We start from the raw sequence: 22858 nt of genomic DNA, 5'->3' as shown, positions 1-22858 counted from the left end.
AAGGAAATCCCAGGCAGACCATTTTAAACTAGTAGAAGAAAATTCAGCCTGAAATGTAGTATCTGCAGAGGACCATCTGAAATCCACAAATTAAAATGCAGGTTTCTGAGGGGGGGGGGATCAAAGGAGGAAACTGAAGGCTAAGTGCTGGATGCTGATTGGGCCCAGCAGCCAGCCAATGGGAGAGCGGCAGAAGTTGAATATTCTACATCATAAGGGAACAAACTGTCAAAAACTGTCAGAAGGAAGATCCAGCTGAAGACACAAAGAGTTAAGTCCAGCGCAGCTCCAAGTCACAGTGCAATCCTGGTAGTAGACTAAGAGTCCAGAGTTTGGGTAGGTATCCTGTTCCTATGCCCACCACCCTTTACCAATGGGGAAAGAGAATCAGATAGAGTAGAGTAGAGTACAGTAGAGTAGAGTAGAGCAGAGCAGAGTAAAACAGAAAAGAACAGAACAATAGAATTGGAAGGGATCTTGGAGGTCTTCTAGTCAAACCCCCTGTTCAAGCAGGAAGTCCTATACCATATCAGACAATGGTTGTCCAATCTCTTCTTAAAAACTCCAGTGTTGAAGCATCCACAACTTCTGGAAGCAGGTTGTTCCACCGATTAATTGTTCTCCCTGTCAGGAAATTTCTTCTCAGTTCTAGGTTGCTTCTCTCCTTGATAGCTTTCCATTCTTTACTTCTTGTCCAGGCTTGAGGTGCTTTGGAGAATAGCTTGACCTCCTCCTCTTGTTTGGGGGAGCCTCTTAGATATTGGAACCCTGCTAGGGTGTTCCCCCCTAGTCCTTCTTTTCATCAAACTAGACCTTCCCAATTCCTGCAACCGTTCTTCGTATGTTTTAGCCTCCAGTCCCCTAATCCTCTTTGTGGCTCTTCTCTGCACTCTTTCCAGAGTCTCAACATCATTTTATAATATTAAATATCATTTAATATGATATCATATAATATCATATAAATATCATATAAATATAAAATATCATTTTATAGAGCCGAAGTGGCGCAGCAGTTAGAGTGCAGTATTGCAGGCCACTTTAGCTGACTGTGTTCAGCAGGTCAGCGGTTCAAATCTCACCGGCTCAAGGTTGACTCAGCCTTCCATCCTTCCGGGGTAGGTAAAGTGAGGACCCAGATGGTTGGGGGCAATGTAAATATATATATACGTTGCTTACTGGAGTACACCGCTTAGAGAGTGCTTGCACTTAAAGTGGTATATAAGTCTCATAAATAAATAAATAAATAAATAATGTGGCGACCAAATGTGGCCTTACCAGGCTGTTATAAGGGGGTACAAACAATTCATGTTATCTGGATTCGGTCCCTCTGTTACTAAAACGTAGCATTGCATTGGACTTTTGGGCTGGTGCCACACACGGCTGGCTCACATTTAAGTGATTGCCCACTAGGAGGACATATAACCCAGCTTAGGAGATATGAGTCAATTCTGAAGCTGTCTCCATTTTGCTGACCACTTTCTGCTCCATTCTCCAGCTGTGCACATTGCGTTGAGATGTTATATTCACTGATCAGGTAAAATGGCTCCCAAACCACCAGCAGCAAAAGGTAAGCTATCTTATTTGCCATCTTTTTCTCAAAATATGTCATCATTCTCATCATCCTCATCACCATCATCATCATAGTTGAAAGGGACCTTGGAGGTCTTCTAGTGCCTGTTCGAGCAGGAGACCCTAGGCCATGTATGAGAATGTCAGCGTGCCCTACTGGTAGACTTCCTTCTTGGGAGGATCTTGGAGACCATTTGCTGACTTGCAAGACCCCACCTTGTGTGGGTAACCACAGAGGCTGCAACGGGGAAGGAAGAACCTAGAACGTGTGAATGAAAGATCTGGGTGGGGTCTTCCAGGACTCACAGCTGCTGCTTGGTGAACAGGTGACAACTGTGGCCGGGAAGTCTTGCACAATTCCACCTGGTGCACCAGTTGTGCCCTTTCCTAGATCAGGAGGTCCTTCAGAAAGTTATTCCTTCCCTGGACACCCATGGCTTGGCTACTGCAACATGCTCTATTTTATGCTGGTCTTGAAGACCACCCAGAAGCTTCACCTACTCCAGAAGAGGGCAATGATGGGTATGCCTCAGGATGCTCTTGTAACAGCCCTACTTTGCCATCCATGCTGGTTGCCAGTTTGCTTCCAGACTGACAATTGCAGTAACAGAAAATACAAGATACAAGTTCTGTGTCACAGACGTTTGCCGAAGACAAGGGTCCCAACGCTGAGGAGACCCTCCACGCTCATTGCAGTGATCCTTGGAGAAAGGGGGGCTTGCTTTCCCAGAAAGAGGGACCCTGAACAACAGAACGGCAGCGATTCTATCACCCTTTGGGGTGGAGAGGTGGGAAATCTAAGGGCCCTGAACCCTAGAGCCATATTTATCAGCCTCTCTGATTGGTAAAGAGGTTTGGGGGAAGTCATTGAGCCAACGGGAAAAGGACTTTTCTATCCTATTCTACTTTTCTGTGGTAACAAGGCAGCTCTCAAGGATTCTATTGCTGATTGGAATGGAATTCCTGCAGGTTCTCACCTGGTAAAATAAAGCTTCTTCCTGAAGGCCGCCTGCTTGATGAGCCTTTAGGCAGACATTGGGCTTTGGGGGGAAGGATTCCGGGGTGATGCACCAGCCTGGGGCTGGTCCTGTTTGACATATTGGAGCTCAGTTTGTTTTCTGTTCTTTTCTAGCTCCAGCGAAAGGCCCAGCGGGTAAGTCTGCATCCGAAAATCCATCCAGTAAGTGCAGTTTGGAGGGGGGGGGGCAACCTCATCTTAAAGAATCATAGAAAAGTGATGTCAGAAAAAGACCTGGTGGTCCAACGAAGTCTGTCCTTTGAGTTTGCTTGTGTTTTGTGTTCTTTTTATTTAATGAATTATTATTTTGTAATTGTTATTTTCATTTTTTAATTTTTTTTTCACTTTGTTGAATGGTGGACATGTGTTGAATAGCATAGAATAGAGTCTGAAAGGGACCTTGGAGGTCTTCTAGTCCAGCCCCCTGCTCAAGCAGGAGAACCTATATCAGTGGATGTCCAGTCTCTTGTTAAAAATCTCCAGGGATGGAGCACTCACGATTTCTGGTGGCAAGCTGTTCCACTGTTGATTGTTCTCACTATCAGGAAGTTTCTCCTTAATTCCAAGTTGCGTCTCTCTTTGATCAGTTTCCAAACATTGTTTCTCGTCCTTCCCTCTGGTGCTTTGGTGAACAACCTGGCCCCCTCTGCCTTGTGGCAGCCCCTCAGATCCTGGAAGACTGCTATCATGTCTCCCCTACTACTTCTTTTCTTTAGACTAGCCAGACCCAAATCCTGTAGCCCTTCTTCGTATGTTTTAGTCTCCAGGACTTTGATCATCTTAGTTGCTCTTCTTTGATTTTTTTTCCAAACTCTTTTTTGTGGTATGGTGACCAAAATTGTCTGCAGTATTGTAGGTGTGGTCTTACTAGAGCTTGATAAAGCAGTAATAGTACTTCTCGTGATCTTGATTCTATGCCTCTGTTTATACAACCCAGGATTGTACTAGTTTTTTTTGGTTGCTGCTGCACACTGCTGGCTCATAGTCAAGTGATCGTCCACTAGGACTGCAAGATCGCTCTCACAGTTGCAGTTTTTAAGGCAAGGGAGGGAGGGGAGTATCACCTGAATAGAGGTAGAGCCTCTGAGACCCCCAAGGAAGTTTTCTTTTGGGGGTGAAAAGAGGGCTCCCATGGAGTTCAGGTTGTCTCCGCTTCTCAGCTGTCTTTGTCCCTTGGGGACAAAGCAAGACGCCGCTCCCACCTCCACGCTTAAAGAAACCTGGTGAGTTATTTTAAAAGCGGACAGAGCTGGATAAAGGATTTTATTTTTTTTGATCTTATTTGGACTTTAAGCTTAAAGATTGATTTTTACTTCCCCTTTTTTTTCTTTTTTCTTTTATCGAGAGGGAAAGTAAAATGGCGATTGGAAAGTTTTTTTTCTTTTTTTTTCTTGAAGGGAGCGGAACGGAACGGATTAGATCGTTTTTAAAGGTTTTTTCAAGTTGGATTTGTGTTTCAGGAAGATTATTTTCCCTCTCTGTCAAACTCTTTTTTGTTATTTCTTTAAGGGTTTTTTTTTGTATTTTTTCTATTTTGCTTTTTAAGAAGGAGGAAAGAAGAAACAAAACTTTTCTTTTTGAAAATGGCTTCAAGGCGGCAAGTAACATCTACAGTACCTAAGGTGGCTTCTTCTCCTGCGATTTTACCAGCACAACAACCTAAAGCTACACCACCACCTTCCCCTCCTCTGCCATCAGTAACGGTAAAAGATATGCAAGATATAATGGGAAATGCTATATCTCAAATTAGAGGGGAAGTGAAAGATCTTTTAGTGGAGAATAATATTATTTTGAGGCAAGATATAGTTGTGGCTCTAAAAGGACTTGCTTCTGTGGTTGAGAATCTGGATTCTCGAGTGGAAGAAGTGGCAGATAAGGTGGAGGTTTTGGAGGATAAATTTGAAGGCATGGAAAAAAAGATGGAAATTTCACAAGATGATATTGTTATGTCTCAATATAGAGAAATGGAGTTCGCTTTAAGAATCAGGGGGCTGAGAGAAGACATGCAACAAGAGCTGAGAGAGATTGTAGCAAATGATTTTGCTGTGATTCTGGACAGAGAAAAAGAGGCAATATCTAGGGAAATTGAAAAAATATTTAGAGTCAACTCCTGGGTTGCAAAGCAAAGAAATCTGCCAAGAGATGTGGTAATTTATTTTGGGAAAAGATCTCTGCGTAATGAAATTATACAAGCTTTTTACAATAAGAGGTTTCAGATTGCTGCACAAGATGTTATAATTCTAAAGGAGATTCCATCTAAAATTTTAAGAAGAAGAAAAGAGTTTGTCTTCTTAGCTGATGAACTTAAAAAAAGGTTGATGCCATTCAGATGGGAGATTCCGATTGTCATAGTGGTGAGTCATACGGGGATGCGTTACAGACTTAATACTGTTTCTAAAGCAAAGGAGTTTTATATGTCGGTCCTGGGAGCACACTCATCACCACCTATGATGATGAAAGTTTTGGATGGCAAGGAGGCAGAACAGCAGTCTGAAGAAGTAGTATTGATGGAATCTGGAAAATTACAGGCTGAGTGGTTGCAACAAGCAGGGATGAAAGAGCAAAGGATGACCCGGGCAGCCCACAAACGTAAGGAAAAGGAACAACAGAAGAAAGATGTTAAAGAAGTTTTACAAGAATCTGTTTCTGAGCCTGTGGGAGGAGCAAAACCCAAGAGTTCTGCGGTACATTCTACAATGGCAGATCTTCAAGCAGTCTTCTCTAGGCTTTTGGTCAAGGGAGATGGTAAAGCTCCTGACATGGAATGCTAATGGCCTCAATTCCCCTCAAAAGAGAAAGAAAATATTTCACTATTTAAAGCAACATAACAATGATATTATTTGTTTGCAGGAAACACATATTATTTCTAAGGATCAAAAATATTTAGTTAACACCCGACTGGGATCTCGTTTTGCATCTTTTGCTCTTGGGGAAAAAAAGGGGTGTAGTTATTTATGTTAAGCAAAATTTATCAGCTTGTTTAGTAGATTCTGATCCTCAAGGGAGATATGTTATGATTGAAGTGGGACTGTATGGCAAGAAAGTACTTATAGTAGGTTTGTATGCACCAAACCAACAACAGGAACAATTTTACAGACTGTTACATCAAAAATTGACTTTGCTGGACTATAGATCTGTTATATTAATGGGAGACTGGAATGGTGTTTTAGATACACAAAGAGATAAAAAAGGATCTTCTACTTCTTTCAAACAGGCTAAATTACCTAAGGCTTTTTTTGATTTGAAAGAGGACTGGGAGTTGAGAGACTATTGGCGTGAACACAATTTGGAGGAGAGAGACTTCACCTTCTTCTCGGACAGACATCAATCTTTTTCAAGAATTGATTTTTTTTTTCATTACAATGGACTTATATTTTAGGGTAAAGAACGCTAAGATTTTTCCTAGAACACTGACGGATCATAGTCCAGTCTGGATGGAATTGGTTAATGAAAAAGAGGAGAGGAGATCCTGGAGGATGAATGAAAATTTATTTAGACACGAAAAGAATGTTCAGAAATTAAAGGAGCAATTAAAGGAATATTTTGCTTTAAATATGTATAAGGGAACTTCAATGCCAATGGTTTGGGATGCAGGTAAAGCTTACATGCGGGGGGTCTTGATACAAATGAACAAGGTTTATAGACAGAAGCAGGTGCAGAAACGTAAGGAGTTGGAAGATGAGATTAAATTAAAAGAAAAAGCTTTAATTTTGAATCCTACAGATGAGAAGATTAAAGAATCCATAAAATTGTTTAAATCACAATTTAACATGTTGATGGCTGATCAAACTGCAACTAACTTATTGTACATGAAACATAATACATTTTGTAATGCTAATAAACCAGGGAGATGGTTGGCTTATCAATTGCGAAAGAAGCAGAGGTTGAGAACTATAGATAAAATAAATTATAATGGTAAATTGGTATATCAGAAGGAGCTGATTAAGAAATCTTTTTTAGATTACTATAAAAAATTATATATGGGAACGAAAGTACAGGCTTCAGATATAGATAAATATATACAAGATGCTCATTTCCCTAAATTAACAGAAGATCAGAAACAAGAAATTAATGGTTTGATTACCATCAAGGAAACTGAGATAGTAATTAAAGAATTAAAATTAGGTAAAGCACCGGGTAAGGATGGATTGAAGTCTATTTATTATAAAACCTTGGTAGAAGAGTTGAAACAACCTTTAAGGGAACTTTTTAATAATATATTACAGGGTTCAGAGACCCCCTTGTCATGGGGCAGAGCTTTCATATCTTTGATTCCAAAAGAAGATCAAGATCTCACTTTACCAAAGAATTATAGACCCATATCTCTTTTGAATGTAGATTATAAGATTTTTTCGAAAATTCTAGCTAATAGACTTATGAGGGTGTTAAATCAATTAATACATATGGATCAAACGGGTTTTATAACTGGAAGGTATATGAAGAATAATGTTAGACAAATTATTAATTTAATAGAATATTTGGATAAAAACAACCAAGTTTCTGTAGGATTGATATTTTTAGATGCTGAAAAAGCTTTTGATCAGTTAAATTGGCAATTTATGTTAAGATTAATTGAGGAAATGAATTTTGGAGAAAAAATTTTACAAGCTCTTCGTGTTATTTATCAAAAACAAACGGCACAACTTATAGTTAATGGAGGTTTGTCAGAGGTGTTTTCAATTGAGAAGGGGACTAGACAGGGTTGTCCATTGTCGCCATTGCTGTTTGTTTTAACTTTGGAAATTTTTTGATTAAAATTCGGGAATCACAGAAAATAAAAGGAATAGAAGTCAATAAAAAAGAATATAAATTAAGGGCTTTTGCAGACGATTTGGTTGTTACTTTATCCCAACCAACTCATTCTGTAATGGAGTTGCTACAATTGATATATCAGTATGGACAAGTTTCGGGTTTTAAAATTAATAATAATAAGACTAAAATATTGCCTAAAAACATGACCAATTTGGATAAGGAGACTTTAGTTAGGTTGACAGATTTTGAGGTTGTTAATAAGGTAAAATATTTGGGGGTTATTTTATCTGCCTCCAATGCAAAATTGTATAAAAATAATTATGAAAGTCTGTGGGTTAAAATACAAAAGGATTTGGAAAATTGGAAGAAGCTGCAATTATCCCTACTGGGGAGAATTGCAGCGATTAAAATGAATATTTTGCCAAAGTTTCTCTTTTTATTTCAAATGATACCTATTTTAAAGAATGAGGTCAACTTAAATGAATGGCAGAAAGGTATCAATAAATTTATCTGGGCAGGGAAAAAAACCAAGAGTAAAACTTAAAATTACACAAGATATTCGTGAGAGAGGTGGACTCAAGGTACCGAACCTGAAATTGTATTATGATGCTGTGGTGTTAACATTAATTAGTGATTGGGTTAACTTAACTAATGTAGATGTACTCCTTCTGGAGGGATGGGATTTACTTTTTGGATGGCATGCCTATTTAATTTTTAATAAAAAGGTTGATAGGGTTTTTAAGTCTCATATTTTAAGAACTTCCTTACTTTGGGTTTGGAAGAAATATTACAGAAGCGACTCTAGAATTCCATTATGGGCTATCCCATGGCATGCGATAGAAGGGATAAGGAGAGCAGTTAAGATGGATAGTATCTCTTATACACAATTACTTAAATGGGATGGTAGAAATTGGCAATTAAAATCTATGGAAGATTTAATACAAGAAAACATCATTTATTCATGGTTTCAGTATAGACAATTATTGGAAAGGTGGAAGATAGATTGCAAGGTGGGTTTGCTCAGAGAGGATGAGAATTTGTTAAAACAAATAAAAGATCAAAGACGAACCCATATCAAAAGAATTTATGGGGTATTAGTGGAATTGGATTCAGAAGCAGAACTAGTTAAAGATTGTATGGTTAAATGGGCACAAAATTTTGATGAATTGGTTCCATTAGATACTTGGGAGATTATTTGGGTGAGAAATGTTAAATTTACACAAGCCCAAAATTTACGGGAAAACTTTTATAAAATGTTTTATAGATGGCACCTTGATCCACAAAAAATGTCTCGTATGTATTCAAACTTGCAGCCTAAATATTGGAGATGTGGTTGCTTGGACGCCACATATTATCATATTTGGTGGTTATGCAAAAACATAAAAGCTTTTTGGATTAAGATATGGTGGAATGTTCAAAGAATTTTTAAAAGAAGGATAAAATTTACTCCACAATTGTTTTTGTTGGGTATTGTTTCCGATTGTGACAGTAAAGAAACTATATTAATGTTAAACCTAATTACAGCGGCTAGGTTGTTAGTAGGGCAATGTTGGAAGAAGGAATCTTTGCCTACTTTGCAAGAATGGTTTCTTAAAGTTTCTTATTTAGTGGAAATGGCAAAGATTTCGGCTTTCTTGAAAGATCAATCGCAAGAGAAGTACCTTTTGGTATGGAAAAGATGGATAAATTTTATACAATACAAGTATGATATAAAAAAATATTATTTAGCTTTTGAATAATTTATATTTAAAGTTTAAGATAATTTTTAGATATACTTTTTTTTTCTTTTTCTAATTTTTTTTCTCTTTCTTCTTCTTTTTCTTGTTTCTTTTCTTTTTCTCTTTCTGTTTTTTAAATATTGGTGTTAAAGTATTTTATGATTTCTTTAATTATTGTAACCAAATTTGTATATGGTTTATTTGTGTTTAAAAAATTTTCTTTTAAATTTTAATCAAGCCTGTATTCAGCTCTGGGAAGGTTGGGGGAGGGTTGGGGTGGGTTGGGAGGGTTCGGGGAAAGGAACTTTTTTGTAAAATTTTAAAAATTTTCAATAAAAAAAGAGATCTTTTTGGATCCTGAGTTTGTCTTCCGAGGTGTTGGCTATTCCTGTCAGTTTGGTGTCATCTGCAGATTTGATGAGTTCCCCTTCAATTCCCTCATCTAAGTCATTGATGAAGATATTGAGGAGTGCTGGGCCTAAGGCGGAACCTTGTGGTATCCCACTGCTTACTTCTCTCCATGTGGATGTATTGCCATTGAGGACTACTCGTTGAGTACGGTTTGTTAGCCAATTACAATTCATCTGTAGTGATGTTGTCTATTCCACCTTTTCTTAGTTTACCAAGGAGTAGGTTGTGGTCTACCTTGTCAAATGCCTTACTGAAGTCCAAATATACTATGTCCACAGCATTTCGCTGGTCTACTAGTTTAGTCACTTTATCGAAGAATGAGATGAGATTGGTTTGGCATGACCTGTTTTTGACAAATCCGTGCTGGCTACTAGTTATGACTTGGTTTGCTTCTAGCTGTTCGCAGATCTGTTTTTTGGTAATCTTTTTTAGGATTTTCCCAGGTATTGGTGTTAAACTGATTGGTCTGTAGTTTCCTAGGTCTGTTTTTTTCCCTTTCTTGAAGATGGGGATGACATCAGCCCTTTTCCAATCCTTTAGTACTTCTCCGGTGCTTCAGGATTTATGGAGGATGTGATGCAACGGTTCTGAGATAACCTTTGCCAGCTCTTTCAGAACTCTGAGATGTAGCCTGTCAGGTCCCGGTGATTTATATTCATCAAGGTTGGATAGGTGCTCCCTTACCATTTTCTTGCTCATTTTAATTTTTTTTTCTGGTATGTCTTTTGCAGTGGGTTTTTTTTTTGGTGTGTTGCGGTGTAGTATCTTTTTGTGTGAAGACTGACACAAAGCATGAGTTCAGCTCTGCTTTCTCCATGTTGCCTGTAATTTCCTTGCTGTCTTCTCTCTTTAGTGGGCCTACAGTTTCCTTGATTATTTTTCTTGTTAATATGTTGGAAGAAGTGTTTTTTTTTTGTCCTTAATTTCTGTTGCTAACTTTTGTTCGTTCTGAGCCTTTGCATGCTCTGGCTGCCTGCTGGTAATTGGCTTTAGTTATTTTTTGTATTTGTCCTTTTTGTCTTTCAGTTTGTTAGTGAGTTCTTTGTGCAGCCATGCTGGTTTCTTCTTGGATTTCTTGTTTTTCTTTCTCGGTGGTATTGTGCTGGTCTGGGCTTTTGTGATCACATTTTTCAGGGTTTCCCATGCTTCCTGGGTTGTTTTCCCTTTTAGAATTTTCATCTATGGGATTTTTCTTAGGTTCTCTCTTAGTTTGTTAAAGTCAGCTCTTTTGAAATTTGGGATCTTGGTTGGATTGTTTTCTATTGCTGGTGTTTGCATTATATTAAATTCTAGTATGACGTGGTCACCTTCGCCCAGGGTTCCGGTAATTTTGATTCCCTCTATCACTTCTTCTCTGTTTGTAAGAATTAAGTCCAATATAGCATTACGTCTAGTTCCCTCCTCCACCTTTTGAGTTACAAAGTTGTCAGCTAGCTTGGTTAGGAATCTGTTTGATCTCCCACTCATTGCAGATTTTGTCTCCCAGTTGATATCTGGGTAGTTGAAGTTTCCTATTACTGCTGTGATATGCTTCCTACACACATTTGCTAGCTGGTTGGCAAAGAGTTCATCTAGTTCTTCTGATTGTTTGGGTGGCCTGTAATATATACCTTTGGCAGTGTCACTTTTGTTTTCTTTTATATTGACCCATATACTTTCTGGAGAGATTTTGTCTTGGGTCGTGTGCATTTCTGCAGATATGTAGTGTTCTTTTATCCGAAGCATCAGGTTAAAGCTCAATTATTTATCTGCAGAAGGCAATTAATAGTGCTTAAGCTTCCTCCTCCTCCTCCTCCTCCTGAAACCCCCTCTTCTAGCAGTGATGTTGTTACCTAGTTGGGCAATGAAACATCTGCAAGAAAACAACCAAGTTCAGGGAGCACCAAAGATCCCACAGTCCTCCTCCTCCTCCTCGTTGATTGGAATGGAATTCCTGCAGCTTCTCAACCAGTAAAACAAAGCTTCCTCATTAAGGCTGCCTGCTTGATGAGGTTTTAGGCAGACGTTGAGGTTTTGGGATAGGATTCTTGGGTCAGGCACTAGCCCAGGTCTGATCCTATTTGACATATTGGTGGTCAAATTGTTTTCTGTCATTTTTCTAGGTCCAGAGAAACCTCCACGTAAGTATGCATCAGAAAGGTCTGTTACAGGTTACTTGGAGCTTGCTTATTTTTGGGTTTTCTTTTTAAATTTAATTTTATTTATTATTCTGTAATTATTTTTATATTTATTTATTTATTTCACTTTCGTCAGATGGTGGACATGTGTTTATCCCAAGCGTCCTTCAAGTAGGTTATCTACAGAAAGCTACTAATAGCACTTCAGCTGCCCAGGAATTTGGAATTGGCTGCATTTGCCCCTCTGAGCGTCTTCCTAGCCCTGGTGCAGATTCACCCTCCACACAACCTTCCATCACCCAGATGGTTGTGGGACTTGTGCCAAGCAGTGGCAGGGAGTGAGAGGAGAGGTCCGAGGGAAGGGAGGACCGGGATCCACTCCAGGTAGAGAAGGAATGGAGAAACCCTGCTCATACTGGAATGCTGCCGGAGGAAGCAGAGGGAGAGGAGGGTCTCCTCAGAGGAGGACTCCCAACACGGCCCACAAAAACCTTTGAGGCCCCCAGTAGAAGGGAGGAGCTGAGGGAAGCCATTTCCGGCGGAAGGAGCAAACACTGAGGTGTTTCATTACAAGGGAGAGACAGAGAAGCGCTCTCTCCTAAGAGAAGAAGCCCCCTTGCCAATTTGGCTATGGTTAATTGTCTTTCTACAGGGGGCTTCAGGCATGCCTAAGAATGTTTGTTTCCCAAGGCCAGCCATTGGTCTGCTGAGGGTGAGCAGAGTTGGTCCCAGTGGTGGTGCTACGTTAAGCTGGCTGCTTTGGGCTCTCGGGCAGAGTGACAGCACACAGGATGGGCTAGTGGTGAAGGGGTGGAGTAGTATAAGAGACATGGAAGTCCAGCCTCGGCCACGGAGACTCCCTGGGAGAAAGGAAGAAGCACGTGAGGCTGTGTCAACCCAAGACAGTTGAGGAGCAATTAGGTCCAAGGCCCAATCTATCGGTTCCTTCTTGGTCTGGGTGCTGTTGAACCCTTCAGCGGTGTGTGCCAACTCTGCTCCCTGCTTACTCAGTGACTCTTGAGGTGGAAGTCATGTCTATAATCTACGGCCACCACCATAGAGTGAAAGGCAGATTGGACATCTCCTCCAAAGGTGAGCACTTCATGAAGGCTTCTTCATGAACAGGTTTGCCCATTGAGGGCCCAGTTCTGGGGCAGTTGCAGATCAGGGTCTCACTGCAAGTGAAAATGCATTATGAAGATGGATAACAACAATCCTTATTGTTACCTCCTCAGATCATTTCTAATCAAGGCTTCCTTTTCAAAACACAGGCACCCCTTCCAAATTAGAATTATGTCTTGCAAGCTACAATTGTGCAACGCTCGGTATCCTCATGCTCTTCTCTCTGTCTTTGTACACCCTTTGGTATATCAGTTTATGTAAGTCTTTAATTTTATCCAATTAATTTATCCATGCTGAGGGTCTCTAATGGCATGTGGGAAGGAGCGTGGGAGACGGAAGGAGTATCCAAAGCAGACAATGGCTGGAGAAGAGCCAGGTTAGCTGGCAGCTGCCACAGGGGCATGGGAAACAGCCTCATTTCTTAGGCTGCAAAGGTGAAGGGGGGAAGAGATGGAGTTTCAGATGCTGTTGATGTAACTAAAATAGAATTGCAGGTAACTTTGAATTGAAGATTAATCCTAACAAGATGAAGAAGAAGAACACCACAAGATTAAAGTTTCCAAACCCTCTGTTAACAAACTGTTATTTCACCCAGAGGGCTTTGTGCCCACGGTGGGACAAGATTTCATGCTCTCCCGCTTTGACCACAAAGCCAAATGGTTCTCAATCCAACTTATTATGTGGTAATTAAACCTCTCTTTCAGGTGCTGTTGAAAAGGCAAAACGGGAACCACTTCGGAATGCAGTTGCACAAATCAGGAAATTTATGATTTCACGGAATGCTGAGTATGACGTCCTTAATGGTAAGCAAAGAGTCCCACTCTGAAAGAGCACATGCATTCCTGTCCACAAAGCTACAGAGCCAATTTTCCTTCCTCTAGCTAGAGGCATTGGTATGGAAGCTTGGTTGGCATAAAAAGAAAGCTAGAGTTAGATTTTAAAAATGGGGTCTTTTTATTTATTAGAGAGGATCCTAAAGTCTCAACTAATGGGCTGAAGGAAGATTCTGAGATGAAGGGAAATATGATGATTTGATTTAACTATTGCTGGGAAATGATAAAAAAAATAAGGGATTAATATTAGGATTTAGATTCATAAAGGAAATGAAAATTAACTATTAGGGAATAGCTGCGAATCACTGTTTAGCCCAGATAACACGGACGATGGATTTGAGACAATGAAGGATACTCCGTTAGTAAATAGTGATGTGCTAGGATGAGAAATAGAAAATGTTTATGAAATAAAAAAAGAATATATTCAAGTAAGTAATAGGTGTATTTTAGATATTATAATATTTATAGAGTGAAATAAAGGAAATTTGGATTACCCAGAATTTAAATACTATGGATATTAAAGGTTAAATTGGAATATTCTAATTAAAAATTAGGTAAAATTTAAATACAGGATATGGATAAGCAAAAATATCAGGATAAATGTTTTAACTGAGGTTGTTATAATTAGAAAACTATTAGCTTAAATATAATATAGTAAATGGTAAGAAAAATAGAGAAGGAATTTTTTTGATGACGCAACCTGAGATATGTACTAAAGATTAGTACATATTAGTACTAAAGGCAGGACAAGAAGCAATGGGTGGAAACTAATCAAGGAGAGAAGCAACTTAGAACTAAGGAGAAACTTCCTGACAGTGAGAACAATTAATCAGTGGAACAGCCTGCCTCCAGAAGCGGTGAATGCTCCAACACTGGAAGTTTTTAAGAAGAGACTGGATAGCCATTTGTCCGAAATGGTGTAGGGGTTCCTGCCTGAGGAGGGGGTTGGACTAGATGACCTCCAAGGTCCCTTCCAACTTTACTATTATTATTATTATTTTGTTATTGTACTATTGACTACCCAATCACCATGCTGCTTTCCAAATACTTAAATGTAAAACTGGAAAAGCAATAAAAACTTGTTATAAAAAAAAAGAATGGAAGGAGCATTCGCATCCATCTGCTGCTTATACACTTTCAGTCCCAGGATGATGTCAGAACAAACTAAGGAAGAGGGAAAAAGACAGGGAGGGGGGATTCCAGAAGCTATCGGAAACTCTGACTGGACTTTGTCACAATGTCCTTGAGGAGCTGCTCAGTCTGCTTTAGACACTTCCAAGCTGCAGAGACCAACAGATACTTTCAGAGGATTGGAAGGAAACACATTCTTGATAAACCCAGGAGGCAGCCTCGGATCTGAAGAGGTGATCTTGCTGCGTGTGTTTCAGATACCGACCTGATTGTGGAAGCTGAGAAGGTGGCAAGACAGTTGATTCCATGGTCTCAAAAAATCCAAGAAATTCGAATAGAGATTGGTAAGTTTTTCACAGATTGTGATTAATAAGAAGCTGGAAAAAGGGATCGCATTCTCCGAGACAGGGTTATTTTTTGGTTTTTGCAATTTTATAGGCACCATCCATCAGGCCCGCAGATTAGGGCAGTGCACCATGCTGGTTTTTTTTAAGCATTGCTTGGGCAGATTGTCAGCTATCCCAACTTGGTCAGTTAGAAAAGAGAGACGTTCAGGCTCACGATTAACCAAAGGTCCACTTTCCTAAAGCAAGTGGCTACAGCAGAAGCAAAGCTGGATCTGGGGTTTTCGCGCCCAAAGCACATGGTTAGCTTTCCCTTGTTCCCATCTAGCCTCCTGCTTATCAGCAAGTATCCAAATGGGTGTCCCATAATCCTTTTTCACGAGGCAACTGGACTTTCTTGTTTTTCTTTGAAGACGTTTCTCTCCTTCAGCTGAAGAAGAGCTGAAGAGCTGAAGAAGTTTCTTGGATGAGAAGCGAAACGTCTTAGTCATAAAACTATGTCTATACATATGCAATTAAGGGACTGGGCAACTCTTTGTCTGAAATATAAATATAAATCTATATTTAGATTTGAATATTTTTCATGCAGGACTTGTAATTTTTCTCCCGCAGCTCTTTCCCTTTTGCATTACTTTCTAATTCTTTTTTCTCTGCCCCGTCTCCCCCAATCACTATCAGCTAAGACACCTCACAGACATTTTTGCAGGTGGAAAAGATGTGGTTCAGATTACGGATCTCCTTTTGTAATCTGGCCATCTTATAATGAAAAGCAAGGAAGCCAAGAATTCTCAGATTGACATGTCGCTGAAGGAAAACACTTTGAAAACTTTATTTATGCCCTATGTGCTTTTTTTTCTTAAAATGTTTTAAAAAAAAAAAAAAAAAAATGGACGAAAGCATTTGCCTAACAGTGGTCCTTCTCATTTTTCTTTCTTCTTTCCCTCTTCACGTCCCAATTTGTCTCAAAGCCGACCTTCATCACAAACTGAATCACAACTGGCAGGCCCACAACGGCCACCTGTATTTATTTAGTTACGAGAAACTGAATTTTCAGGACACAATAAAACTATGCAATAAATCGCAAGCTTCAATAGCCGATGTTCAGGATGACGATGAGGAGGTAAGCGCCCTGCCCTTCTCCCTCTCCTGATGGAATGACTTTGAGATTTTTCCCTTCGGCTTTTGCTTTGTCTCCACTGTCAGCCTGGCCTTGATTTGGCAGAAAAGGACACCAGCCTAAAATTGGCTGTGCCCATCGCGGATCCCTCTCCTGCATTGATGGTCTCTGGAGAACGGGGAGAGCAAGACATCTGATTGACAGCTGTCCCCGTGCTTTCAGGCCAGGGGTGCAGGAGAGGGCTCAGATGGGTCTTGGGTGGGGTGGGGGTGGCAGGCTTGGACCCACGGCTTGACGGTGGGGATTAACGCAGGAAAGCACCAGTGTCGATACTCAGCAGCTCTGCATGGGTGCTGAACAGAGCTGCAGAGGGGCTCCTTGTCAGTGTTGGTTTCAGGCTGTTTTGTTTCCAAGCTCCACTTGCCCTCTCAAAGCGTGGCAGCTCCCTGCAAGCTGCCATGGAGCTTTTAGGCCCACAGTTGTGCTGAGTCTGAAAGAAGACTCTGTGCTGCAACCGAGGAGGCTTCCGTAAAGCCATTGTGGAGGTGTGGACAGGTGTTGCCAGTGCTGAGAGAGCTGGCCTTTCCTGCTGGCTGGTAGTGTTGCAGGGCTCCTCCCTCCTGGAAGCCCCCAAGCAGGCGCAGTGAGCAGCTGATCAGAAGAAGGAAAGAAGGCGAGCAGATGTGCCCTCACCAACCTGACTTCCTCCTCCACCGTGGGGTGACCTGAGTGGGCATCAGATTGTATTCATTGTGGATGGACTGCAGGTGGTTGAGGGTTCTGAACGTCCTTAAGGTGAGAATCTCCCCTGCATTCACTGTAAATAATGTGTGGATTTTTTTCTTGCAGAGGTTCTTAGAACATGCAACTAAACACAAATATGGTAGTTACTGGATTGGATTGTATTATATTAACAGGACATGGAGATGGGTGATGCCTGACAGTTTGCCTCAAAAAACGTAAGTGCCTAATTCAGGTTTGTTTCTTATAGTCTGAAATATCTTCAAATTTGAGAGAGGTGGCAGAAGATGCAGTGTGCATAACAACAACAACAACAACAATAATAATAATGGTATTTATGATGTTGTCATCACATTATGTGGTAGTCGTTACAAATTGATGCAGATAGATTGGGGGATAGAAACTTTTATCTGTATATGCATGTGTGTGTATGTGTGTGTGTGTGTGTATGTGTGTGTGTATGTGTGTGTGTGTGTGTGTGTGTGTGTGTATATATATATATATATATATATATGTAGGTCTTTGGTTGTTTGGGTTTTCTCCTGCGTAAAATTGGAAGTGTTTTAGCGATGTTTCGACGAAGCACGAAGCTGAAAACACCAGCCTGAAGATGACGAATGGGACTTCGTCGAAACATCGCCAAGACACTTCCAATTTTACGTGGGAGAAAACCTGAACAACCAAAGACCTACATACAAACACCCGCGAAAACCTCAGAAAACATATATACTAGGACCGCCCTAGTAACAACAATGTACGAGTGGGAGGCATTACAGAAAGAAAGGACACCCATAGAGACGACAGCTGCATGGGTGTGAATTGGGGGGGGAAAAGAAAAAGAGAGAATGTAAATCATCAAAAAAGTCCCAGCGAGAAAGAAAAATAGGGGATGGGAATAACCAGGGGGATAGGGAGGGTGTCCCACCTATCCTAGAACCCAAGGAAAAGAAGACAGGTGATAATGTACACATAGATAAGTGGTGCAATAAGAAATGGTTTACCAGAGCGCAATCCACCCAATTAGGTCTGGTAACAAGATCAAAGAGCCGGGCGCAGACCTTAGCTCACTTATAAAGGGACTTCCTCACTTCCTAGCGTTTTAAGCCCTGATGATGCCGGCAGGAGATGGCGAAAGCTTGGCGTTTTTTAACTAAATTTTTATAGTTTTAACTACCCTGGTGCTCATTTTCTTTTAAACATGAATATATCCAGGGTTCATATTTTTAACGCTATTACTCATATATATATTGGTTGGACTAGATGACCTCCAAGGTCCCTTCCAACTTTACTATTATTTTTATTATTATATATATGTGTATATATATGTGTGTGTGTGTATGTATGTATGTATGTATGTATGTATGTATGTATGTGTGTGTGTACAGAATTCTCCCCAAGCCTCAATGCCCAAAGCAACCAAGAAGGGTGCCATGGCCCATTTTTATAAAACGGTTGCCTAGAGATCCGTAATCTTTTGCCAAGGTCTGTTCAAGAGGATGGAGGGGGAGATGTGTTGCCAAGATTTTGGTGAACTCCACCTCTATTTCTCTGCCAAAACAACCACAGACCAACATTTGGAGTTGTTGGAAACTCCCATTGAGGTGAGGGAAAAAGGTGAATGGATCCAACATTTATTTCCTGCTCCAAAGTCTATAAATGATACTTATTTTGTCTGGAAACTGATGATGGTTGTTTCTTCTTTCCAGCTACTGGATGGAAGACGAACCATACAGACATGGGCGTCCTAAATGTACAAGATTGCAAAATAAATGTAATACACAATTGGCATGTTGGTACACTGTGGATTGTGTCAATGAGGGAAGAGGCATTTGCAAGAGGAAACCTGAGACCAAATGGATAAACTAGCTCTTTACTGAACGTTGCACAAAATTGTACTTGATGAACCCAGTGAGAAAGAAATGCCACTCGGTGAACCTGCCTCTGAAAAACAGTTGCCCCAGTCAGCCAGTGTGGAGACATGGAAGAACTCAGGACTTTGACATCAGCTTCCAAACACCTTTTCCATCCTGCCTTTTCGGAGATCAAAGATATGGTCTTATTTAGCAAATTCAGGGGCAAGTAAAAAAGAATGAAAAAAGAAACTGTCTTTTCTGTACTCATTCTATTTAGTTCAGCTTTATTGTTTGTAAACTGCCCAGAGTCATTGAGGGTGAGTGGGCGGCCATATAAATCTTTAAATAAATAAATAGAATTACATGCTGGAGTATTGAAAGCCCCCCAGGGCCCATGTGCACCCCACCCTCCATCCCAGGATTTGCCATCCAAGTCATTATGGAGGTTTGATGTATCACATCTCTACTCTGCTGCATTCAAAAGGTCCTTGGCAGACATAGAATACAAAAGAAGGGTTCGCAACATCCATAGTGTTTTAATACACCAAACCACATGAGAGGCTCAACAAGAACAAGAAAAGCATCACTAAACAAAAAGACAAACGGGAAAGCTGAAAAACTGAGACATCGTAAAACCAGCGGATGTCTCTCTCACACAGCTCCATCTCCAACAATTTCAGAAATGTCCACCAAGAGGAGACCAAGTTAATCTCCTCCGGGAGGCAATTCCACAATGTTGTCACAACTGGGGCACTAAACTTTCCTCTGCCCCAGACCTGCTGAACGTGGCCACTTGGTAGGACCACCCTAGCTGGTCTGACTGATCCGGGCAAACAAAGGGGATCCTGCGGGGCCAACCCTAGTCAAAACCAGCCCCTGGAACTCAATCCGCAGCCGATAGAGCAGCGGTTCTTAACCTATGGGTCGCGACCCCATTTGGGGTCGATCGACCATTTTGGGGGGTCGCCAAAGGTGGCTATCCGCCATTTTTTGCGGTGCCGTGCACGCACGCCACATATGGGAGCGCCGCCGCACATGCACGCTGCGCATGGGGGTGGCCCCGTGCACGCGCCCCGCGCATGGGGGCGTCGCGCATGCGTGTTGCGCATGGGGCGGCGCTGTGCACGTGCGTCGCGCATGGGGGGGCATCGCACATGCGCGTTGCGCATAGGGGCCCCACCCCCATGCGTGCGTCGCTGCGCATGCGCAGAACGTTTGTGTGACGGGGGTCGCCGTCACACAAACGTTGAGAAGCACTGCGATAGAGCCTCCCCCACCTATTAGCGACACATAGTGGGGACTCTGCAGAGCTTGAGGAAGACCGAGCCATTCTTTGTTCCTTCTCATTCTCGCTTGGCTTTATTTCAGGAAACAGGCTGTTGGGTCTGGAAATCCGGCACGCCTTTATGGAGGAAGATTTCTAGAGAGGCAGCAGTTAAACTGGTTTGAGTTTCACCTCCAGACATCATCCAGACAAGGACCAGCAGTGCTGATAGAGGTAGCAGTGCCAAGGGACAGGCACACCAGGAACGAGGAGGATGGGAAGCGGGAGAAGAACCAGGGTTTGAAGGAGGATGTTGAAAGTCAAAGCCAGAGTAGGAGCGCTCAGGGCTGGGACTCCTTAGCGGGAGAGGGGCTCCGATCCCAGGAACGACCCCAGTGTCTGTCTGGAAGAGTGAAGGGACAGTGAAGAACCCTCAAACTGTGGCAGAGGACCTCAAATTGGGGAAGACACAGGCCACCCATGAGGGTGAGGAGGTTTGGGGGTTTTTTTGCGAGGGACTATGTCTGCAGCAAACTACACAGCCTCAAATTAATTGCACAGCTATGGTGACATCACCATTCAAATGCCATTATGATATATTTATGTCTTTTTTTTTTAACAGCAACTGAATGGCGATCCCAGAGATTGCATCTCCTTCCATGTCTCTCTGGGGTGAAGCCATTTCAGGCTGAAAGAAGCAAACATGGATTACACACCTACATTCTGACGCACAAGAGTCAGGTTCTTCCCCTCTCCCTTTAGTCCAGTGGTTCTCAACCTTCCTAATGCCGCGACCCTTTAATACAGTTCCTCATGTTGTGGTGACCCCCAACCCCCCATCCAGCTGGCCGGGGAGGGGGGGCAGGAAGGCTGCTCCGCCAGCTCCGCCCAGCCTGGTTGGAGAAGCGCCATTCCTCTCCCTCTTTCTCTCTCTCTTTCCTCTCTCTCTTGCTCTGTTTCCTCCCTTTCTCTCTCTTTCCTCTTTCTCTTTCTCTCTCTTTTCTCCCTCTTTCTCTTTCACTCTTTCCTCTCTTTTCCTGTTTCTCTCTTTCTCTTTCTCTTTCCTTTCTTTCTTTCCTCTCTCTCTCTTTCTCTCTTTCCTCTCTCTCTTCTCTCTGTCCCTCTTTCCTCTTTCTCTTTCCTCTCCCCGTTTCTCTCGTTCCTCTCTCTCTCTTTCTCTCTTTTTCTCTCTTTCCTCTTTCTTTCTCTCTCTTTTCTGTTTCCTCCCTTTCTCTTTCTTTCCTCTCTATTTTCCTCTGTTTCTCTCTCTTTCCTCTCTTATGGCAGCATCGTCGGGGGTCTCCTCCGCCCCTGGCCCAGCCTCCGCTGCGTCCTCAGCTGAACGGGCGGGGAGGGGGAGCAGGACGGGAGGCAGCGGCACCGCTGGCGGAGGCAACTGCTGCATCGTCGGGGGTCCCCACGCGGCCTGCCAGCCCGGCTGCTCCCCCCCAGGCACCCCTCTTCCTCCTGGCGCCTGCCCGAGCTGCCTTGGGGGCAAGCAGGAGGAAGAAGGAGAGGAGAAGGGCGAGAAAACTGCTGCCGCCATCCCAGCCAGGACTTTGCACTGCCTGGCCTCGCCCTCTGCCCATCCGATGGAACCGCAGTGGGGGCTGGTGCCACATGGCCCACCAGCCCCTCTGCCAGCCCGGCTGCTCCCCCCAGGCACCCCTCTTGCCCCAGCACCCGCCCGAGCTGCCTTGGAGGCAGTAGGAGGAAGAAGGGAAGAGGATGGCAAGGAAGCCGCCGGCAGCGCTGGGCTCCAGGAGGCGGCTCTCCTGTCCTACCTTTGCTGAATCTCCTTCTTCCTTCCCGGCAGCCTGGACTCCGATGCACCTTCCTGGCCAGCGGGTCCAATGGTCAGGCTGGCTGGGGATCGCAGGGGCTGGTCTCCCTTGGGCCGTGGCTTGCGGGAAAACTGGCCCGCTCAGCGGAGCCTCCAGCGGGCCGCTCCGAGCAGGGATCCCGGGGCTTCCCCGGGCAGCTCCAAGGCCACGAGGCCCTGGCTGCGCTTCTCCCAGTGGGTGGGGCACCCGGGCGCAGGACCAATCAGGAGCCCTGCAGGAGGTAAGTCCGCCTGAGAGAGAGAGAGAAGGGAAGTGAAAGTGCCTCTCGGTCTCTCTCTCTGCAAATGGCGGAGAAGGCCGTGCGGAGACGGATGCGGAGCAGTGTCTCAGTTCCTAAGACCATCGGGAATATGTTTTCCAATGGCCTTAGGCGACCCCTGTGAAAGGGTCGTTCAACCCCCAAAAGGGTCGCGACCCACAGGTTGAGAACCGCTGCTTTAGGTCTACTCTAAGCCAGTCTTATCCAGGGAGGGCGATGTCTCTTTAGAACATCTCTGTCTGGGAACACCTGAACTAGGAAAACCAGCAATTGTTTAGAGTGAAGGAGGGAGGGAATCTCACTCTAGGAACTCCCGGATGGGAGCCGCCCCAGGAACATGGGTGGGGGAACCTGGGGAAGCAGTAATGCAACCCATAAAGCACAATTAGAAGAGACCAGGGTGTGCCCAGTTCCTGATGCAATAAGGCAACCAGGAATAGCTCCTCCTCTTGGTGCACGGCTCGGAGTAGGGGGGGGAACTATCAAATGTGGCGTATGGGTCACCCTACATTCGCATCTAACCATGGTAAGGAGACTGCACAACTTGCAGCAGGACAACTCACAGCAGGACAAGAATTACATTAATATGAAAGAAACGCTGGGATGGAATCATTAAAGAAAGGACACAAAAGGAGGGACAGAGGGAAATGTGAATGACAAAAGTTAAAAGGAGGAGGAGAAAGGGGGGGGGTCAAAGGAGGAAACTGAAGGCTAAGTGCTGGATGTTGATTGGGCCCAGCAGCCAGCCAATGGGAGACCGGCAGA

General features: G+C 42.8%; 1 protein-coding gene across 5 annotated transcripts; it reads left to right on the top strand.

Moving 5' to 3' along the window:
• Positions 1 to 125: 125 nt before the first annotated feature.
• On the top strand, positions 126 to 18967 carry LOC120307603 (C-type lectin domain family 4 member M-like). Of its 5 annotated transcripts, none has more exons than XM_039342497.1 (10): positions 126 to 336; positions 1496 to 1567; positions 2702 to 2749; positions 11571 to 11588; positions 12857 to 12964; positions 13412 to 13510; positions 14929 to 15015; positions 15984 to 16135; positions 16982 to 17091; positions 18580 to 18967. In XM_039342497.1, exons 2-10 carry the CDS (start codon positions 1540 to 1542, stop codon positions 18737 to 18739), a joined length of 810 nt encoding a protein of 269 aa, XP_039198431.1. In that variant the 5' UTR covers positions 126 to 336; positions 1496 to 1539; the 3' UTR covers positions 18740 to 18967. The 5 variants fall into 5 exon arrangements, with proteins under 5 accessions (XP_039198431.1, XP_039198432.1, XP_039198433.1 ...); XM_039342498.1 differs by having other exon boundaries at positions 2702 to 2722; positions 18580 to 18966; XM_039342499.1 differs by lacking the exon at positions 12857 to 12964.
• Positions 18968 to 22858: the final 3891 nt, after the last annotated feature.

The sequence above is a fragment of the Crotalus tigris genome, unplaced genomic scaffold (assembly GCF_016545835.1).
Source record: "Crotalus tigris isolate CLP2741 ecotype Arizona unplaced genomic scaffold, ASM1654583v1 scf7180000017793.814357, whole genome shotgun sequence".
Lineage (NCBI taxonomy): Eukaryota > Metazoa > Chordata > Lepidosauria > Squamata > Viperidae > Crotalus > Crotalus tigris.
This window is presented reverse-complemented; position numbering and strand designations above follow the sequence as displayed.